Source organism: Pezoporus wallicus, unplaced genomic scaffold, assembly GCF_028554395.1.
Source record: "Pezoporus wallicus isolate ANWC-B61680 ecotype Strahan unplaced genomic scaffold, APGP_CSIRO_Pwel_v1 contig_8042, whole genome shotgun sequence".
NCBI classification, from domain to species: Eukaryota; Metazoa; Chordata; class Aves; order Psittaciformes; family Psittacidae; genus Pezoporus; species Pezoporus wallicus.
In genome coordinates, this window is record NW_026639380.1 from 1,000,247 (window position 1) to 1,019,356 (window position 19,110).

Sequence of the window (19,110 nt, forward strand, 5' to 3'; positions counted from 1 at the left end):
TTTTAATCTTATTCATTCCTGGGGTTTTCCTTTAAAATCATCTCTGTTTCATGAAAGAACAAAAAGACTTTTTTTTTTTTTTTTTTTCAAGCAGAGTGATAATTTTGTATTGCTGTCAGTTCAAAAATGAGCTGTGCTTTGCATCCTTTTAGTGTGTGTTGGAGGCTCTCAGGGAACATATTTAAGGTCCTGACTTTAGAACCCTGTCTGCAGGCATCGGCTTTGCCGCTCTTTGTCAGCCACATTAACATGGTTAGGCTGAGTGTCAGTTGGAAACTCATTCCAATGACTTTACAAATGACTAGGTGACAATAGCAACAACAAAGAGCCTCTTAGAAATTAAATGTTTGTAATTTTTATGACATCATAGTCATGACTACATCTTCTCATGACTGTCTAAAATGTAATCTTGTTTATCTGTAATTTTCAGGTCTTTTCCAAATAACTACTGGGACAAATTTGTGAAAAGAAAGGTAAGGCTTATTTTAAAAAATATATATGAAGCATAATTAACTAACAAAAATAAGATCATAAAATAATTCAGTGGGGTTAATTAATAAGTGATGACATTTTTACAACTATTTCAATGTGAAATACTTCCCCTTAAAAGGAAAAAAATAAAAAATCTCTAGAATTCCTAATCAAGACACTTGGGTTATTTTAGAAACCTTTTTAAGCCAATTAAATATGTTTAGTCATTTTTTTTTTTTAATTTTGGTTTGGTTTGTTGTTTTTTTTCTTAAAAGAAATAACTAGTAGGGGTCAAATACTGTCTAAGAATTATTATTTTAAACAGACCTTTTCATGTAGGTAGGATGTTCAAAACATACCTTTCCTTTATGACCTCACAGTGTAATTTCTGTTGGTGATGATGTTAAGTTATTCTCCTTCTGGCTGATTGCTTTCCTCTTCCTGTTTTCACTAAATAAGTAGGAAAAGCTTCTGTTTGACACCATATTTTGCCTCAATTGGATTGACTGCAAATGAGCAGAAAAAAAAAATAAATTATTGACTGATATGAGAGACAGATGGAAACAAAGAGATGAAAATGTTTGTGTATGCTAAGCCTCTTGAATTCAAAAACCAAGCTAAAAACCGGATGGTCCACCCAACTGATTCTCTTGAATATTCCTCCTAACTTTAGGTCATGGATAAATACGGTGAGTTCTATGGCCGTGACAGGATCAGTGAGCTACTAGGAATGGACAAAGCTGCTCTCGATTTTAGTGATGCTCGAGAAAAGAAGAAACCAAAGAAGGATAGCTCCTTATCTGCTGTGTAAGCGTTTGTTTGTCTGATTTTTGTTTGTTTGTTTTGTTGTTTTTTTTTTGTTTGGGTTGAGGTTTATTTTTTGGTTTGGGTTTTCTTTTTGTGTGTTAAAATCACAAGGGCCACGAGGATGATCAGGGGACTGGAGCACCTCCGTATGAAGATAGGCTGAGAAAGTTGGGGCTGTTCAGCTTGGAGAAGAGAAGGCTGAGTGGAGACCTCATATCAGCCTTCCAGTATCTGAAGGGGGCCTATAAGGATGCTGGGGAGGGACTCTTTATTAGGGACTGTAGTGATAGGACAAGGGGTAATGGGTTCAAACTTAAACAGGGGAAGTTTAGCTTGGATATAAGGAGGAAATTCTTTCCTGTTAGGGTGGTGAGGCACTGGAATGGGTTGCCCAGGGAGGTTGTGAATGCTCCATCCCTGGCAGTGTTCAAGGCCAGGTTGGACGAAGCCTTGGGTGGCATGGTTTAGTGGGAGGTGTCCATGCCCATGGCAGGGGCGTTGGAGCTAGATGATCTTAAGGTTCTTTCCAACCCAAACTATTCTATGATTCTATGATCTCTAAGACCAACAGACAACTGGAAGACACCTAGTAACTCACTAGTTTGGTTTGGTTTAGTTCAATGCTTTCTTTTTATAATGGTCAACTGGCACCGTTTTCTATGACATATCACAATGTTCATGTTCAGTGCCTAGCATAAAAGGAACACTATTTCTACACAGCGCAATAAAAATTATAGTATTTCCTACCCAGTTGCCTCAGTTATAAGTAGTGAATGTTTCTAATCTGAAGAATTCTTTCTATTGTATTAATAGTAATATTAACAAAAAAATCTTCCGAAACACCTACGTTTAAATTCATTAATTGGTAAGAATGATCATATTTTCATACGGTATCTTTCTTAACTGTATTCTCTGTTAGATTAGCCTCCTGAAACAGTGTGAAAGGAACTTTAACAAAAAAATTCAATACCTGTTCAGAAAGTTCATGCAATGAGCTAACTAATTAAAACTGAATCTTCCCAGTTTTAGTTTGTCTGTCATTTTGGAAAAAGGTTAAATACTGCTGCAAGGCTATTTTTCTGTTTGAAATTGAAATAATGATAGCTGTTCCTCAGCTGGCAATGCCATGTAGGAGCTCTGAACAGCTCTGATGTACAAACATTAAAATGATTCAACCTGAATAGTTCAGAGTTTTCTGATTCCAGTTAATGTTAGCATCATTTGATTGCCTGAGGATTTTTACTTTTTTTTGAAGGGAAGAATAACTTCTGAAAACTTACAAAGTTATACTTGGAACAGCTGAATGCAGTAGGCCTTAAGAAAGAAGCTGTAAAATGTCTAGGTGTTGTTAAAGGTGATGAAATACTAGTGCAGGTGGCAGCCAAAGATAACACAGGCAATGTCTCACAATTTTCGTACCGTTTATTCCCACTGTGCATTCTCACGCCATGCCATCCTTCACTTTCGCTAAACTCAGCTGCTACTACAACTACCGTACTACAGTGTACGACAACCTGTTCAGTAATGCAGGAGTCAAATTTCATTCAGTCTAGGAAAGTAATCTAAACCAATACTACACAATGATATTTCAAGAGAAACTTGAAACCATACTGTTCCTTTTTGATTCATTGCCCTAGAGCTTAAATTCTGTATGATCTCATACTCTTTTTAGTCTTTTTGCTACTTGATCAAAGGAGTGAGAAGAAATAAACAGGTCAATGCAGTATTATGCATGTCATCATTTCTTTGCTATCCATATCAGCTGTACTTTAAAAATTAAGATACGGAAAAATGAACAGTCCTGTCCATAAGCAGTCCTGTTTGTGGTATTTCATGTATGAGACAAATGAATAGGTGGAATATGGTCACAAGAATATGTCAGACACTAGGAGTGAGTGGTATTGGGTCAGAATAAAGTAAGCAATTGCTACAATAATAATTTCGGAAATAAATTTCAGGAGGTTTTGTTTCATTTTGCCACCCAAATACTTTACTAAACAGTGTTTGAGTGAGAAACTGTTCTTAATATTTTTTACTCTTTTTTTGTTTTGTTTTCATGCTAGGACAGTTTCCTGTGAATTTTGATTTCTTTAATAACTCAAATTTGGGACTGGAAAATTTTTTATAGAAAATTGTATCAGCACCTCTTACCTGTGCTAGACTGTTGTTGGAGAAGCCATTTAAATGTTCAAGAAGCATTCCTGCGTTTGGTGAAATGGAAGCATGCTAGATTCATCTTTGAGTACTCTGTAGTATCTGAGCACCTTTGAGACTAGTATGATTCTAATAATTTCTTTCAAGATATGAATGCAAGTTTTGTTATAGATGTATCTTTCCACCCTTGTAAAATTGAAAGAAAAAAAAAAAACAACGTGTCATTTTTATTTCTCTAGTGTATGTAGATTTGTTTGTTATACAAATATCATCTCTGCAATCCTAATCAGACAGTAAATGTCACCCACTATGGATGGAATCACCATGGAAGAAACTTAGATAAACTCTTAGGTTTTTGTTTCCACAGAGTTGCTGTCTATCATAGAGGACTAATGAAGCAAAACCAATTGCTAACCATGCCATCAATGTGCCTAGAAACCTGTGATCAGCTCTCATTCTTTAAAAAAGTTTTGTGACACCTCATGAGAAGTTCAGTGTGAGGGTCGGGAGGCACTGGATCAGGTCAGGTTGCCCAGAGAAGTTGTGGCTGCCCCATCCCTGGCAGTGTTCAAGGCCAGGTTGGATGTGGCTTTGAGCAACCTGGTCTAGTGGGAGGTGTCCCTGTTCATGGCAGGTTCCTTCCAACACAAACCATTCTAGGATTCTGTATATGTTCTTGATTTGTTAACCTAGTAGTTTGTTGCCTTTGTGTACAATAAAAAAAAAAAAGAAACAGAAATAAAATAAATGGTTAAAAAAAAAGAAAGTTCAAGTCTGTTGAATCTTATTTAACCAGATAAGAGACTCTAGAATTCACCATTAGTCTCTATGCCTATGTTATTTCTTTCTTTACAGAGCATAAATAATATAACATACTCTTTTGCCTGCTCTGAGCTGAATGTATAGGCCTGTGAAAGTTCAGTGGAGGCAAATGACTATAATTCACTGCTAATAAAGGGCAAAAAAAATGACCCTAAAGGAGTTATTGTATAATCTAAACATTTTCTGCATAGAAGTAAAATGTATGTATGAAAGTCCTGCCTTGGGAAAATTTGAAAGCAAGGATCAAATCTTTCATAAATCAGAAAACTTCTACTACATTTCTTCTGCTTTTCCCTTTTTGTTCAAGTGGACTAATACTCCTCAGAAAGAAAAATGAATTCTTAATTAAAATAGGCTGTAGACTCTTTGGAATAGAGACCTTGAGCTAAGTTTGATTTAATGCTTTTTTCAATTTAGTAGCTCCATTTCTATATATGTAGTGTTTGTACTATTTTACAGGAGGCTCAACTTGACTCTTTTGCCTTACAGCTTTATGTGTAAAAATGGTGTTAATGTTTTATTGTATTAAAGAGGAAATAAAAGAATGTAATACAAGTAGGATTTTGGTATTTGAGTGGCAAAGTATTCCTTAGTAGAGTAATATTCAAATAAAACTCTTAACTTTATGTTATTAGTGGCTTCGGCTATAGAATCATAAACTCATAGAATCGTTAGGGTTGGAAAGGACCTTCAGATCATCTAGTTCCAAACCCCAGCCATGGACAGGGACACCTCACACTAAACCATGTCACCCAAGGCTCTGTTCAACCTGGCCTTGAACACTGCCAGGGATGGGGCATTCACAGCTTCCTTGAGCAACCCATTCAGACCTTAAGTAAGCCAGGGTTTAACTCTTGCTATTCCTTCTAAGGCTTCAGATAATTCCATATAAACATGAGGCATAGAAGTACTATATGCTTTCGTATCTGGCGGCTGTATTACATCTGTCAGCATTATTTCCACTTGTTTAGTTACTGTCAGCATCTCTTTAGGAACACTAAATTCACTCACATTTTAAGGATAAAAGTAGAACAGATGACATTTTTCATGATATTATTTATATTTGCTCCTGAATTATGATCCAGATTTTTTAGATTTTTTTTTCATTGATTTACTACACATGATCCAAGCCTTTCCAAAAAGAAAAAGTCAAGTATGCATTGTGTTTGCTAAGTTGTATTACTTCTCTATAGCGGATAAAAAAAGTGCTTCAAGTGAGTTAATGGTTTTAATTCTAGTGCAAAAAATGTAGCCTAAAGTTGAGATATTTATTTATGTTGATAGAGTGGGAAGAGGATTAATATTTAAAGGTATTAATCAAAGAAATACAAGTAGAAAATTTGGAGAGAACAGTTTACAGTACCAGTCTGTACAACATGATAGTTTGCTGAAGAGAGCAGTGGAAGGCTAATACAACAAAGAAAAAAAACTGTGGAAGAAACTGGGATCCCAGACCTTCACCCAGCATTCCAGGTGTGGCCTTACCAGTGCCAAGTTAGAGGGGAAGGGTAACCTTCCCTGACCTGTTGGCAGCCATCCTCGTGGAGCACAAAGTACCGTTAGCCTACTTTGCAGTGAGTGTGCGTTGCTGGCTTATGTTCAACTTGCAATCCACCAAGAACCCCAGGTCCTTTTCTGCAAGAGCTTTTAATGTACATTTCTCTCATTCACATTTATCCTGATATTAGTGGGAAAAGCAGAGGATATAGGCTTCAAGATTCATTTCAACTCCTTTGTTTGTCTTTAATGTCATCTAATTGTGTCACCCAAAGGTATCATAATATACTATCATAAGTAATGGTGTAAAAGTGGTATTTTTGGGTTCCAGATTCTCTGACCTTTTTGACTTTAGGCTTAGATAGGTAACATGGGGAAAAAAAAAAAAAAATCTCTTTTTTTCCATGTATTACAAAGTTCATTTCACTTGTGTGCATATGATAACATTGCAGACATCAATCAGCATTATTTTGATGAATCCAAACCAGTATCTATACATATTTTCTGTCCCCATTTTTTGTTTTTGTGGGTTTTTTTTGTTTGTTTATTTGTTTTGTTTCTTTATTGTTTTTTGGTTTTGGTTTTGTTTTTTTGACGGGTCCATTCCAGAGTAAAATGTGAATTGAATTAGAACAAGGTTCTGATGTATTTCAGCTTTTGGAGAAATAGATCAGCTGGGTTTTTTTGTGTTGTAAAATGAAGCTCATTTATTTATTTTTGCAGGCTAAATTCCATTGATGTTAAGTATCAGATGTGGAAATTAGGAGTTGTTTTCACTGATAATGTAAGTTTATGAGAGTATGTTTGTGTGTATATATATGTCTGCACATGTATGTATATATTAACTTTCTACAAGGCAATATACACTTGTTAGCCCGAAGTGCTTCAAAGGGAGGTATGAAATACTCTGGATTGTATTTAATTTATTGCATAGGTGAAGAAAATCTTAGACGCTTAGAAAGACATTGCTGAAATCTATTCCCAGTTGCACGGGTTTTGGATTATTTGGTCAATTCCTATCCCCTTCTGATGTGCTTTATTCAGAAGCAATAAGCAAGAACTGCACTGTAGAATTTGAAAACTATTTAAATTCTAACTGCCATTTTTCGTATTGTTCATAAACCTTATGAACGTTTGAAAATTCCTGGCGCTTAATCTGATTGGTATAGTTAATGTATGTGGAAAATTTGAGTCTTACAATTATTGCTTGCCTAGCTCAGCTTTATTGCTGGTGGAAAAAATGGTTGGATAACAAACAATTTTAGAACTAGGGGAATGAAAGTGTAACCTGACTTTAGATGAGAAAGACTAGAACAGTAAGTTACCAGGTCTACTGACAGCATGATCTGTAGTTTGTTCAGTATTCATTTGTTGGGTTTTCTTTCTCTAAGGGAGGGACTCTAATTTCTGTTATAAACATGTAAGTCCAATAAAAATTAAATGATAGCGCAAATGCTGAAATTAACATTTGTAGTAATAGTAAACTACTTCAATAATACTTACATGTTTAAGTAGTAGCTGTAGTAGTTTGAACTATTAAATTCCTTTTGTTGCTTACAGTCTTTTCATGTCATTAATTGCCTTCGTGATTTAATATTTAAATGTAATTATTTAGAAATTCATAAATCATTTAAATCAGAAAAAAATTTACATTGCAAACATTTAAATATAAGGGCTTGGCAATTTCAAAATTAGTTTTTACAAGTTCAAATTTAGAATACGTCAATTTTGACCATGTCTTGTGAGCTTTTTGTATGCTGATTTAAAATTTTTTGCACAGAGAAAATTCTTACAGATCCCAAGCAAATTCCATGTTAAAAAAGAAAAAAATCTATTTAAAGAGCAGTCAAGCAATTTCTTTAGTGTTTTGAATTAAGTTAAAGATAATAGGCAATGAGTTTTATTTTGTGATGTACTTGTTTTTTTCTGTTAGTCTTTCCTTTACCTAGCGTGGTACATGACCATGTCAGTCCTTGGCCATTACAACAATTTTTTCTTTGCTGCTCATCTCCTTGACATTGCAATGGGATTCAAGACATTACGAACTATCCTGTCATCAGTGACCCACAATGGTAAACAGGTATCAGCTGTCATCTCTTTCCAGCTTTTTCACTTGCAGGGCAGATTTGTTCGTGACTTAACTCAGGTGCTCTGCAGATTGGCAACAGAATTGTTTTTTCATTGTAAAGTTTAGAACTTAGGTTAGTGGGGCAACTAGCCAATGGTGTTTATAGGCATAAGAAAGTGGGACTAGGATATATGACAGTAGCTCACTGTTACAAGCAACTGTGTCATAAAGTTGCTGTTAAATTTTTTTTCACTTCATCTAAAGACAGGTCCAGTTGGGAGTTACTGTTTCTGTTAGAGGACTGTTTGAGAAACTCAGCTTTTTGATGATAATTTTTTTTCTACAGAAGCTATGAAATCTGAAATTAAGAATAGTCCTGAAGTTTTGTACATTATCTAATTATGTATGAAGTGAGGGGACATTTTTTATAATTGGGAACTTTTTAGTTCCAAATCCCATTGGCAGCTATGCAAGAGAAATACCAATTTGCAGGATATTGCAGTTCACTTCCAGCTGCTTTCTGTAAAGCTCAAGGCAAAATTTTAATGACGCTGCAGTTGAGCAGTGGGGCATTTCTTGCTGCTTCTGTGAGGTAGATATTATAATATTAGGAATAGTTAGTTTTATGTGTGATTTCATAGATGTAAACAAAATTGTTTTAGTATGAAATGAGTGGAAGTACTCTAACATAATTATACAATAGGTAATATTAATAGCAGTACTATTAGGTAGTAAACTTTCAGATGTTTTTGTCTGATCGTGTGGGGATTATATAATTCTAATGCATTTCTTGACTGTGTATGTATGCATTAGATTTTGCAAGATTTGTCTTTGTAGTTGTGGTTCTAAAGCATTGTTTTCCTTCAAAATAAAACAGGTGAAATGCACATTTGCATGAAAGTATGCAGATTTATTACCACATATTACAAGGATACAAGACAGATAAAAAGTAAAGTTTTCCTTCTGCTAGTACATACAAATTATTGTTACTTTCCTTCTCTCAAAGAAAATTGTATAGCATAATTACACGGTGGTGTTATATCCACTCTATAATTTTGTCTTCCAGCTTGTTCTAACAGTGGGATTACTGGCAGTAGTAGTATACTTGTATACAGTAGTGGCATTCAATTTTTTCCGCAAGTTCTACAACAAGAGTGAAGATGGTGATATGCCAGACATGAAATGTGATGATATGCTAACAGTAAGTCTTATTTTGCTTTCTGGATTTTTTCTTGAACTGTTGTGGTTTTGTCCTGATCTTTTTGTAATTCCTATTCATACTGTCATGTCATTAGACATTGATAGGAAAGACTATATTTGAAGGCAAAGGAACAAATGCAAATACAATCCCTAACACCTAGAGTATACCCTGTGTATGTTAAAAAAACACATCTGTAAATGAATAGAAGACGTGATGGCTTTGCAGTTGTGGATGGTAGGTAGAGGTTAAACCACAAAGAATTTCTAAAATGTGTTGCTATTACTGTCCTTGTAAAAGGATAGTCTTGTACAACAAAGTTAGATCTATTTCAATATATCATGTAATATTGAACTCCTCTAGGGAACTGACACCATTTAAAAGTTACTGTTATTGTCATTGCTACTTTCTGATAGGGAGTGAGAACTTTGGACTTGTAGTTTGCAAAGCTACTTTAAAGAAAAGGAACCAATCCCCTGCTCTTGACCTCTGACAATGGTTTCATAATTTTCTGTTAAATTATAGCACGATAAGCTGGAAATTTTGCATTGCTGGCATCACACATAACTATACTGAGAGACCTGTTAAACCATTTATCAGATCATTGTTTCACAGTATTAGTCTCAGAATCTTTTCATTACAAACTAGCCTGTCTTCTTCACAAGTCTCTAATTTTGGTGGGTTTTGTTTTTGTTGTGGTGTTTTTTTTGGTTGGTTGTGTTTTTTTTTTTTTCTTCATTTGGTTGGGGTTTTTTGGTTGTGCTTTTGTTTGTTTGGTTTGGGGGGATGGTAATGTCTTTTCCTACTTGTACGTTACTGAAACGATTGTATCTGAATCATGGTTTGCTGCTGGTCTTAAGGTAGTTTAGTCTGTGATCTTTCTGACCTGTTGCGTAATGACAGAACATGAAACAATGCAGCACAGCAGCATTTCACCACCCTCAGAAATATACACGACCTCAAAGGGAAGAAAAAGATGATTTAAGTAGTTGACATAGTATAGTTCCTAGACCATGTTCCAGTTCTGCCAATTTCTGAATTTGCAACAATGGGTATTTTTACTTTTTGCAGCAGACAAACATTGTACCCCTTTATTTTGTGTTTTCTAGTGCTACATGTTTCACATGTATGTTGGAGTGCGTGCTGGTGGAGGCATTGGTGATGAAATAGAGGATCCAGCAGGAGATGAATATGAAATCTATCGGATTATCTTTGACATCACTTTCTTCTTCTTTGTGATCGTCATCCTGCTTGCAATTATTCAAGGTATATGTTTGTAATCCATGGACTGAAAGTGTTATTTTGCAGTACAAAGATTTTAGTGCTATGGTAATTGCACACCTAAGATTCAGCCAGCGAGTATCATGAAGCACAGATTTATATAGTAAATCACACCCATCTGGCTTTTATCCATACTGTCTTCTTTCTAGTCTCTTGAAAATCGACAGGCTTTTAACAGGATCAGTGGAAGCTAAAAAAGCTCCTTGCTGTGAGAATACTGGCATCACTACAGTTTCTATCTTCTCATTGCCTTTTCTAAAAGCCTCCTGTAAATAATCAGCAAGACTTGGAGCTTGTGGTAAATTGTTTATAACTCTTACTCAAGCAAGTTTTTTAAAGTGCTTTGGGAGGGTGCAGAATTTTTTTTTGTTTGAAGTGGCCTATCTCATACTGTTTATTTCTTTATTTTGCGAGTGGCTGAAGAGTAGAAGCCGTAGCTGTCAACCTTTGAGTATAATTCTCATCTGGTATTCATCAGTTTTACAGCACAGCTGTATCAGTAGTGACTGTGGAGTTAGTCCTTTGTATTGGTGTAAGAAAAGGGAGAACCATAAATAGTTTAGAATCTGAGCCATAGAATTTGTGGTGGTTTGTCTTCTTCTTTCTGTATCTCCCTGAAATGACCTTTTACTTCCATAAAGCTCTGACAGTGGAACTTTGTACTGCATGACAACAATAATCATAGAATCATAGATTCATAGAATCGTTAGGGTTGGAAAGGACCTTAAGATCATCTAGTTCCAACTCCCCTGCTGTGGGCAGGGACACCTTACGCCAAATCATATCACCCAAGGCCTCGTCCAACCTGGCCTTGAACACTGCCAGGGATGGAGCATTCACAACCTCCCTGCGCAACCCATTCCAGTAATGAGAGAGAATTCACACTGCTATGACCCTTTCTGCGTCTGCCATGTAATTAATCCCTGAACTCTGGCACTGTAAATAAAACATTTTATAATTCCAAATGATACTGCTGGCTGTGACAAAGAATACAGAGAAAGCGGAGTTACTAAGTGCCTCCTTTGCTTCAGTCTTTACGAAGGCCAGCCATCAAGAATCCCAGACCCTGGAGGCAAGAGGTAAAGTCTGGAGGAAGGAAGACTTTCTCTTGGCTGAGGAGCATCAGGTTAGAGATCATTTAGGCAAACTTGATGCCCACAGATCCATGGACCTTGGTGGGATACACCCACAAGTTCTGAAGGAGCTGGCAGATGTTATTGCTAAGCCACTCTCCATCATCTTGGAGAGTCAGGAGAGGTGCCTGAGGACTGGAGGAAAGCCAGTGTCACTCCAACCTTCAGAAAGGGCAAGAAGGGAGAACCCAGGAAACTACAGGCCGATTGATCTCACCTTAGTCCTTGGAAAGGTGATGGAACAGCTCATCTTGAATGTTATCTGTAAGCATGTGAAGGAAAAGAAGGTTATCAAGAGTAGTCAGTGTGGATTCACCAAGGGGAAATCTTTCTTGACAAATCTCATAGCCTTCTGTGGTGAAATGATTGGCTGGGTAGATAAGGGAAGAGCAGTGGATGTTTTCGACCTTGACTTCAGCAAGCCTTTTGACACTGTCTCCCATAACATCCTTATAGGTAAGGTTAGGAAGTGTGGATTAGATGAGTGGACACTGAGGTGGAGTGAGAGCTGGCTGAATAGCAGGTAGATACAGGGCAGTGGGCACAAAGTGAAACACACGAAGTTCCATCTGAATGTGAGGAAAAAGTTTTTTTTACTTTGAGCATAACAGAGCACTGGAACAGGCTGCCCAGAGAGGTTGTAGTTTCTTTCTCCGGAGATATTAAAAATCCACCTGGATGTGACCCTGTGTAACCTGCTCTAGGTGAACCTGTGTTAGCAGGGAGATTGGACTAGGTGATTGCCAGAGGTCCCTTCCAACCTTGACCATTCTGTGATTCAGTGATGTTACTGATAGCCATGTTCTTTAACTTGCTATTTTTTCTTCACATGTTATTTTGGTCTTTGAAGTATACATTGGCTTTTAGAATTTCTGTACAAGATTCTTGTTTAATGTTCTTTGTCAGAGTTATCCCTGGATTTCCAAATATTCTTTGTCACAGTTCTGTTCTTGAACATTAACTATAATTTTAACTTAAACCCTAGGTTTAATTATTGATGCTTTTGGTGAATTAAGAGATCAGCAAGAGCAAGTTAAGGAAGACATGGAGGTAAGAACATTCGATGGGTAAACTATACCCTGTTTTCAAGTTTCATGAATATCTGTTTTCAATCAAAATATTAGTGGATAATATTTTAAACTAAGAGGAAAATACAGTTCTGTACGTGGTCCAATGTCAGATATCCTGGATGAGATTCTACTGTCACATCTCAGTTTATTAGATGGACATAATAGCTGATATTTTTTTTTAATTGACTTTTTTTATATGTAACAAAATATAAGAACTTACATAAGCAGTTCTGTTAGTACCCAGTGACATTCCTTTCAGACTATTTTACGAAGAGAAAACTCTGCTAGCATCCAGGTTTTGAATGGCATTTACCACTCTGTGCTGCCTCCTATGAAAGAGGTATGCTGTGCTTTGACAGGTGCTAGGTGCTATCTTGTATGTGTTTTTGCATGGGACATAAACAAAGGTGTCTAAACTGATACTCTGCTCTAAGTATATTTTGGATTTGTTTTCCCATTCCTAGTATGGATTTTTTAAATACCTCCAGATCAAATGTGGCCAGTTTCTTGCTGTCATTTATAAGTTAACAAAAATTCACACAAAAAGACTAACACCTTTTTTCTCATGACTTTTTAAAGTTTAGACTAATCCCTGTATCTTCATTTTTATAAACAAGAAAAATCTTTGTACATTTCTGTATATTATAATGAATTACATGCTTGTGGCTACTTAAGTCTTTTGGATCTTCAGGCTACAGTGTCAACACTGTCATGTTACACTTCATCTCAGATCTCAGTTTCTTTGTTCAGGTGACTTATGTTCTTTTAATCTAAGTCTGAAAGTATCCCGTACTTGGTAGTTTTCTATGCTGTTGTTTAAATATGCCTACAACACCTAGGGAAAGTGTTGCAAACCTACTATGTTTTGTAATCTGAACTTTAAGCACAGTCAGTTTCAGCTGAACGAGCACAGCAGGCATTGAGGTAAATATTGCTGGATGTTACAGTGAGTGCTACTTACAGTGTTAAAGGGAAAAAAAAAAATCAAAATGAGCTTTGACCATTGTATGCCATTCTTTCTCCTGATAATTGATCACTTGCAGCTGGCAAAGAAGCTATTCTGATGGCAGTTAAACTTTTATTCAAGTGTTTTGTCTGAGGTACATAGTCCCAATCATTAAAGGAAAAGCTTTTTTGTTCAGCACATATTACACTTAATGCATTGCTATTTTCAAGAAACTTGTTACGTTTTTATTGGTCTTTTCTCAAAGGGGGACAGGGTTATATATAGTGTTGAAGTGCTCTATATTCTTTCTCCTAGACAAAGTGCTTTATCTGTGGAATAGGAAATGACTACTTTGACACAGTGCCCCATGGCTTTGAAACACACACACTACAGGAGCACAACTTGGCCAATTATTTGTGAGTACAGTAAAAATGAACTCCTCACTAAGTCATGACCCTCGCACTCTGAAAGTACCTGATTAGCTCTTTTGCATAAGTAATAGTACTGTTTGGCTTTAATGTTCACTCATACTGTCTGAATATATCATTCTGGGGGGATAGGAATGGGGATTGAACAAACTTTGTTACCTTGTTTCCAGCTTGGTTGTGACACACCAGGTTTGTGTGAGCTAGATGGAAACCAGGAACTCAGTATGTTACTGTGGAGCTGTAAAAGTGAATGAGTTGTGTAAGGTGCAGAACAACAGTATGACCTGGCCTAGAGACTGATGGAGAGAATAATGCACAAGCAAAGGAGTAAGATAAAAGAGGGAAAGCTTACATTGGACAAAATATTGGGAGTGGAGTGTTGAGGCTGACAAAGAAAGCCTGGGACACTGATCTCAGTCTTTTTAAATCTGGAAATAAAGCCACTTATCAGGTCCACAATCGGTGTATCATACTGTTTCTCTCCTGTCAAATAAGTTTGAAAAGCCAGTGACAAAGTGTACTTTTATAATAGTGCTGTCAGCCTGAAGCAGTGGATGGATTTTGACATTTATGATGTTTATGAACTAGCACTGTATGTGCACAAATTAATGATTAATGTAAAGTCAAACATTCCTAAAGAGAACTTCCACCTGAAAAACATGTTGTACAAACAAAATACATTGAAAACACCATCATGTGGGATTTTGTTCCTGCTTACAAAGCACTGCACAATTAACATACAATAACATTCTATGTGCGTACCTTAAGGAAATGTTTTTTGACATTTTTGTTCATATTTTTGTTTATATTTTTACATATATTTTGAAAGAATGTCTATTATGAGTGAAATTTTGAAATCATCACCTAGTGTCTGTTAGCCCAGAACCCTAAGGCCAGTGTATTTTTAAAATTATACGTTCTTTTCTGCTCATGTTGATCTTGAGTTATATACACTAGTAAAATATCTCCAGCCTATAATTTCAATAAGAGAAATCTCTTAATCAAAGCTCCAGTGACTGTTCTCTGTCTGCTTCCAAGTTGGTGCTTCTGGGCAAGAAAATGTCTTATTACAATTTTAAATTAAAAAGTTTAAGTAAATCTTCTTTTAAACTCTGCTGCAATTTACTGTAAATCAAACTGAATCTTTCACATTTTAGCATACTATTCATTGAACAGTGATTGAATGTCAAGAGTTTCAGGAAAGTATATTTAATGTCTGAGAATATTATCATAAATAGAACTCTGGAACTTGTAAGTTCATGAACAGCATTATCACCATACATCCGAAAAATATCCATCCCTCTGTGGGTCGCCTAATGTATTCATAATTACTGTTTCTTTGCTTGTAGGTTTTTTCTCATGTATCTTATTAACAAAGATGAAACAGAGCATACAGGACAGGTAGGTTGATAAATTCTATGAATGTAAACAGGTTTTAAATAAGACTGTATTAGGAATATTCTAATTAATAGCTCCCTATATGGTACGTAACTTACTTCTCATTCTTCTAAACAATTCTTAGGACTTTGGTTGCTTCATATTAGTTTGAATATCAATTCTGTAGTGCTTTCTGTTCCTATTTTGTTATCTGACCTTTTATTCCTAAATCGTTACTTTCACAAAATATAAATACAGACAATACAGAACATTTAAGCATCTTATGAAAGCAGCACTCATAATTTCTTCCTGTTGATTCTTTTTTAATAGTCTTTGTCCTTTACTGTTATTGATATATAATCTTGTCTATGTTCATGGATAACTCCACATGAAAGAGCTTGTGTATACATTTAAAATGAAACCCGTGGCAGAAACCTGGAGATTTCTTCTTTGCTATTGTTCTGTCAAACTTCTACTGATTCCTTCAACTTCCTTAAAGCATACTTAGTAAAAAAAAAAAGTTTCAAATTTACAGACTACTGTTTTTTTTCCTAGTAGAAGTTTTGCAACTGACTAAGCAAATATTCCTATGTTGCAGATCAGAAAAAAAAAGGAAACCTTAAGAGCATCATATACGTAGCCCTACAGATTTGGGTCAGAGGGATGATTTGCTATAAATCAATGTAGTTTACTCTTTCTGAACTCTGATGTGTGTACTGGGAAATTATAGTCATCTTCTTCATATAAATCTTCTCAGCCTTGTCCAGTATCAGATTTTATGTATTTGCTTTGCTGTTCTTGAACATCCATTTGAGAATTTCATACTAACTGAGATATTTTTAAAAAAAAGTCTTTTTTATTTGCTTTTTTTTTAACATTGGCATACAGTCCTATGTTCACTGAAGCCAGATTTCTACTAAGTGTTCAGGTTTGAGACTGTTAGCTGATAATTTGAAAACTGAGAGTAATTTATGCTATGTAATTTCTAGGGACAAAGCTTAGTGGTGGACTTGGCAGTGTTAGGTTTATGGTTGGACTCAATGGTGTTACAGGTCTTTTCTAAGCTAGATGAGTCTATGATGCTATAACTTGTATAACACATGTCCTTTCAACTATGGAATTTGTATAATAAAAAGCATTTAAGTGGTGTGATTAAAATGGAAATAAATTAATATATCCTTTACCATTCTCTGGTCTGCTAGAGACAGAGCCCTTACCTGAACAAATCATAATAAAATAAAAAAACAAAAAAACAGCCAACCAACCAAAACAAAAAACAAAAAACAAACCCCAAAAGCCACCGCTAATTCAGAAAAATACTGCTCTTCTAAGAAATGCTTTTAAAGGCCGTTTTAGTTTATGTAATGTATAGTCATGTTTTGAAATGACCAATGCAAAAATTCAGTCAAATTTCTATGACGTAAAATATTCTACTTACCCTGGTATTTGTTTCATGACCAGCTTTGATTGAGCTTTTCAGTGCTCCTCGGTGTGCAATAGGAATGATCTACCTAGTTCTTTTCTATGTGTTTCTTCAGTGTTTTTTTTCTAGGTAACAAATATCAAGAAACTACTCTAATGAATCAAAATTGTTAATGTGAATTTGTAGAATGATATACAACAACCTGATACGCAGGGAATCAAAAAAGTGAAGCAGTATATAAATAAAAGGGAAAAAGTCATGGTTGGTGCTTGTTTATTGAATCAAGTTAAATTATTTAAATTGTTTGTCTTTCAGGAATCCTATGTATGGAAAATGTACCAAGAACGCTGCTGGGAATTTTTTCCTGCTGGTGATTGCTTCCGTAAACAATACGAAGACCAGCTCAACTAAGCTGAGATGAGGATTTCCAGATGAAAATTTGTCCATGTATTTCCCAGCTCCTTTGGGAATGTCTAACAGATTTCTTAAATCCCCAAAGCTGTGTGCTTTTTGGAGCACCAAAGCTCTGTTTTTAATGATCCAACTGCGCTTTTATTTTCTTGTGTATTTGCTTTGAGAACATTGGATTAAAGAACAATGAAAAATAACAGCAACTCTGGAAAACAAACCAACCACTTGCACACACAAAAGATATCCCTATACATAACATGCACGCGTAGGAAGAGACTTGACAGCTTATTTCTGAAACTGCCAGATGATGCCCTTGTCGATAAGATCACACATGGGGTGACACGGTAGCAACACTCATTAAACCTGTTTATTTCATCATCCTGGAAGGAACTATATGTAGTTCACAGAGCACTGTAAAAGATTGTTGTGGACACTTAAGTTGTGGGGAAATAGTGCCTTACTATATGTGGGTTGAGCTATGCAGAAGATGAGTACATGATGACATCATATTTCTTTTTCTTTATGTCTTCCCTTTCTTCCAAGTTAATATTTATTTGTGGTTTTGGTGGGTTTGGGAGGAAGGGATTTGATTGTGCACATATTTTTAATAAGACTGGAGTGTCTCAGGACAAGATTGAGTTATTCTCATCAAGTTTGTTTCACATTTACCCTCCTCTTTAGCTTTTGCTCTTATTTTGGTAATGCTCTGATACAACACTGCAACTTTATGAAATCTTTGTTTGAAAACAAGATGACTGCAAAAAACACTTTAACAAGAAATGTTTCATTGCATGTTTATTATGCAAGTTTAAAACAATCAAAAAAAACCAACTTTCAGAAGCAAGTTGATCAACATGAAAAAACATTCACAATAATTATATCCATAGTAATAAAGTGTTGTGGGCTTTATTGTACATCTGGAACAAATGTCATCAGCCAACAATGTATATGTTATGAATTTGACAGTAGTTTTGATTTTTTTTTTTCTTTCATTTCTGCCACCTGTGATTGATTAGTGGAATTGAAGATTTTCTTGTTAAATTATTTTTTAAAAGCAAAGCAATATCCATTCAGGGACTCCATCAGTTGCATCATGAAATACCAATGATGTGTACATCACTCCATTTTGAGTCCTTTTCAATTGTAATGCCAGTCTTTGCAAATAAAAAGAGAGATTCAGAATGGAAACAAGCTGGTTTGGGTAGCATTTAAGGTCTTTGTTATGGAGTCTTTTTATTAATCCCTGAATTAATTACACCCATTTCAAAACAGGATTAATCTGCAGTTTCTTAATGAAAGCTTTTGGTTCTGTATTTTTTCTCCTGGACTTTTTGCTGTTCTGCTCCTCCACCTTGTTTCTTTACAGTCCACAGTTTTTTCATAAAATAAATTGGCTGTATCAATACTCAGTTGTAACTAAAGAAATAATTCTTTAAAAGTACTAATTTCATATTCTTAAAAGCCATACTTTCAGTTCAGGTACTTTGAAATTGGGATCCTGATGAAGATCCTGGTAAAATTCTCAAATTCTACAATATTTTAGGCCAGAGGCTGGGCAGGCTGGTGATGGTGGGAGGGGCAGGTACAGCAGCTACAAGCTGAATTCTGGTTTCAAATTACCCTCACCCAGTTTGGAGTATTTTTTCCAGCTTTGTTTCCTCCATTTTGGGTACAACTCTGTAAAACACTTTTAATCAGCCTTTCTGGGATTTATATATCAAATTCAGAAATGGAAGGTTGCAATGATGTTCCTTTTTTGGTTGTACGGTGTGAGAGTAGTTGTTGTTTGACACACAGGCACACACTCTCTTTTGGTTTTGTACATTTTATTAAGAAATATGTAGTTAATTATTTCAATATTTCAAGATCCTTTAGTCTTGAAAACAAATTCTGCTGTACTTTGTAGGCAAATACCAGGATAAAAGTGACATGGTTTTTAACCTCAACTTGCATATCGCAAAGCTTCTGTGGCATCCTTGCTGTTGAATCCGGTATGCTATTTAACAAATATATGCGAAGCCACA

General features: G+C 35.6%; 1 protein-coding gene across 7 annotated transcripts in view; it reads left to right on the forward strand.

The window, feature by feature from the left end:
* Nucleotides 1-18,298, forward strand: part of RYR2 (ryanodine receptor 2) — a 379,474-nt gene extending 361,176 nt beyond the window's left edge. For all 7 annotated transcript variants that reach the window (XM_057414543.1, XM_057414545.1, XM_057414546.1 and 4 more), the window contains 10 exons: nt 431-473; nt 1,145-1,278; nt 6,475-6,535; nt 7,685-7,831; nt 8,886-9,020; nt 10,127-10,283; nt 12,417-12,481; nt 13,763-13,863; nt 15,225-15,276; nt 16,991-18,298. In XM_057414543.1, coding sequence (XP_057270526.1) covers nt 431-473; nt 1,145-1,278; nt 6,475-6,535; nt 7,685-7,831; nt 8,886-9,020; nt 10,127-10,283; nt 12,417-12,481; nt 13,763-13,863; nt 15,225-15,276; nt 16,991-17,086 — 991 coding nt within the window. In that variant the 3' untranslated portion in view covers nt 17,087-18,298. The remainder of the gene's footprint in view (nt 1-430; nt 474-1,144; nt 1,279-6,474; nt 6,536-7,684; nt 7,832-8,885; nt 9,021-10,126; nt 10,284-12,416; nt 12,482-13,762; nt 13,864-15,224; nt 15,277-16,990) is intronic.
* The last annotated feature ends 812 nt before the right edge of the window (nt 18,299-19,110 follow it).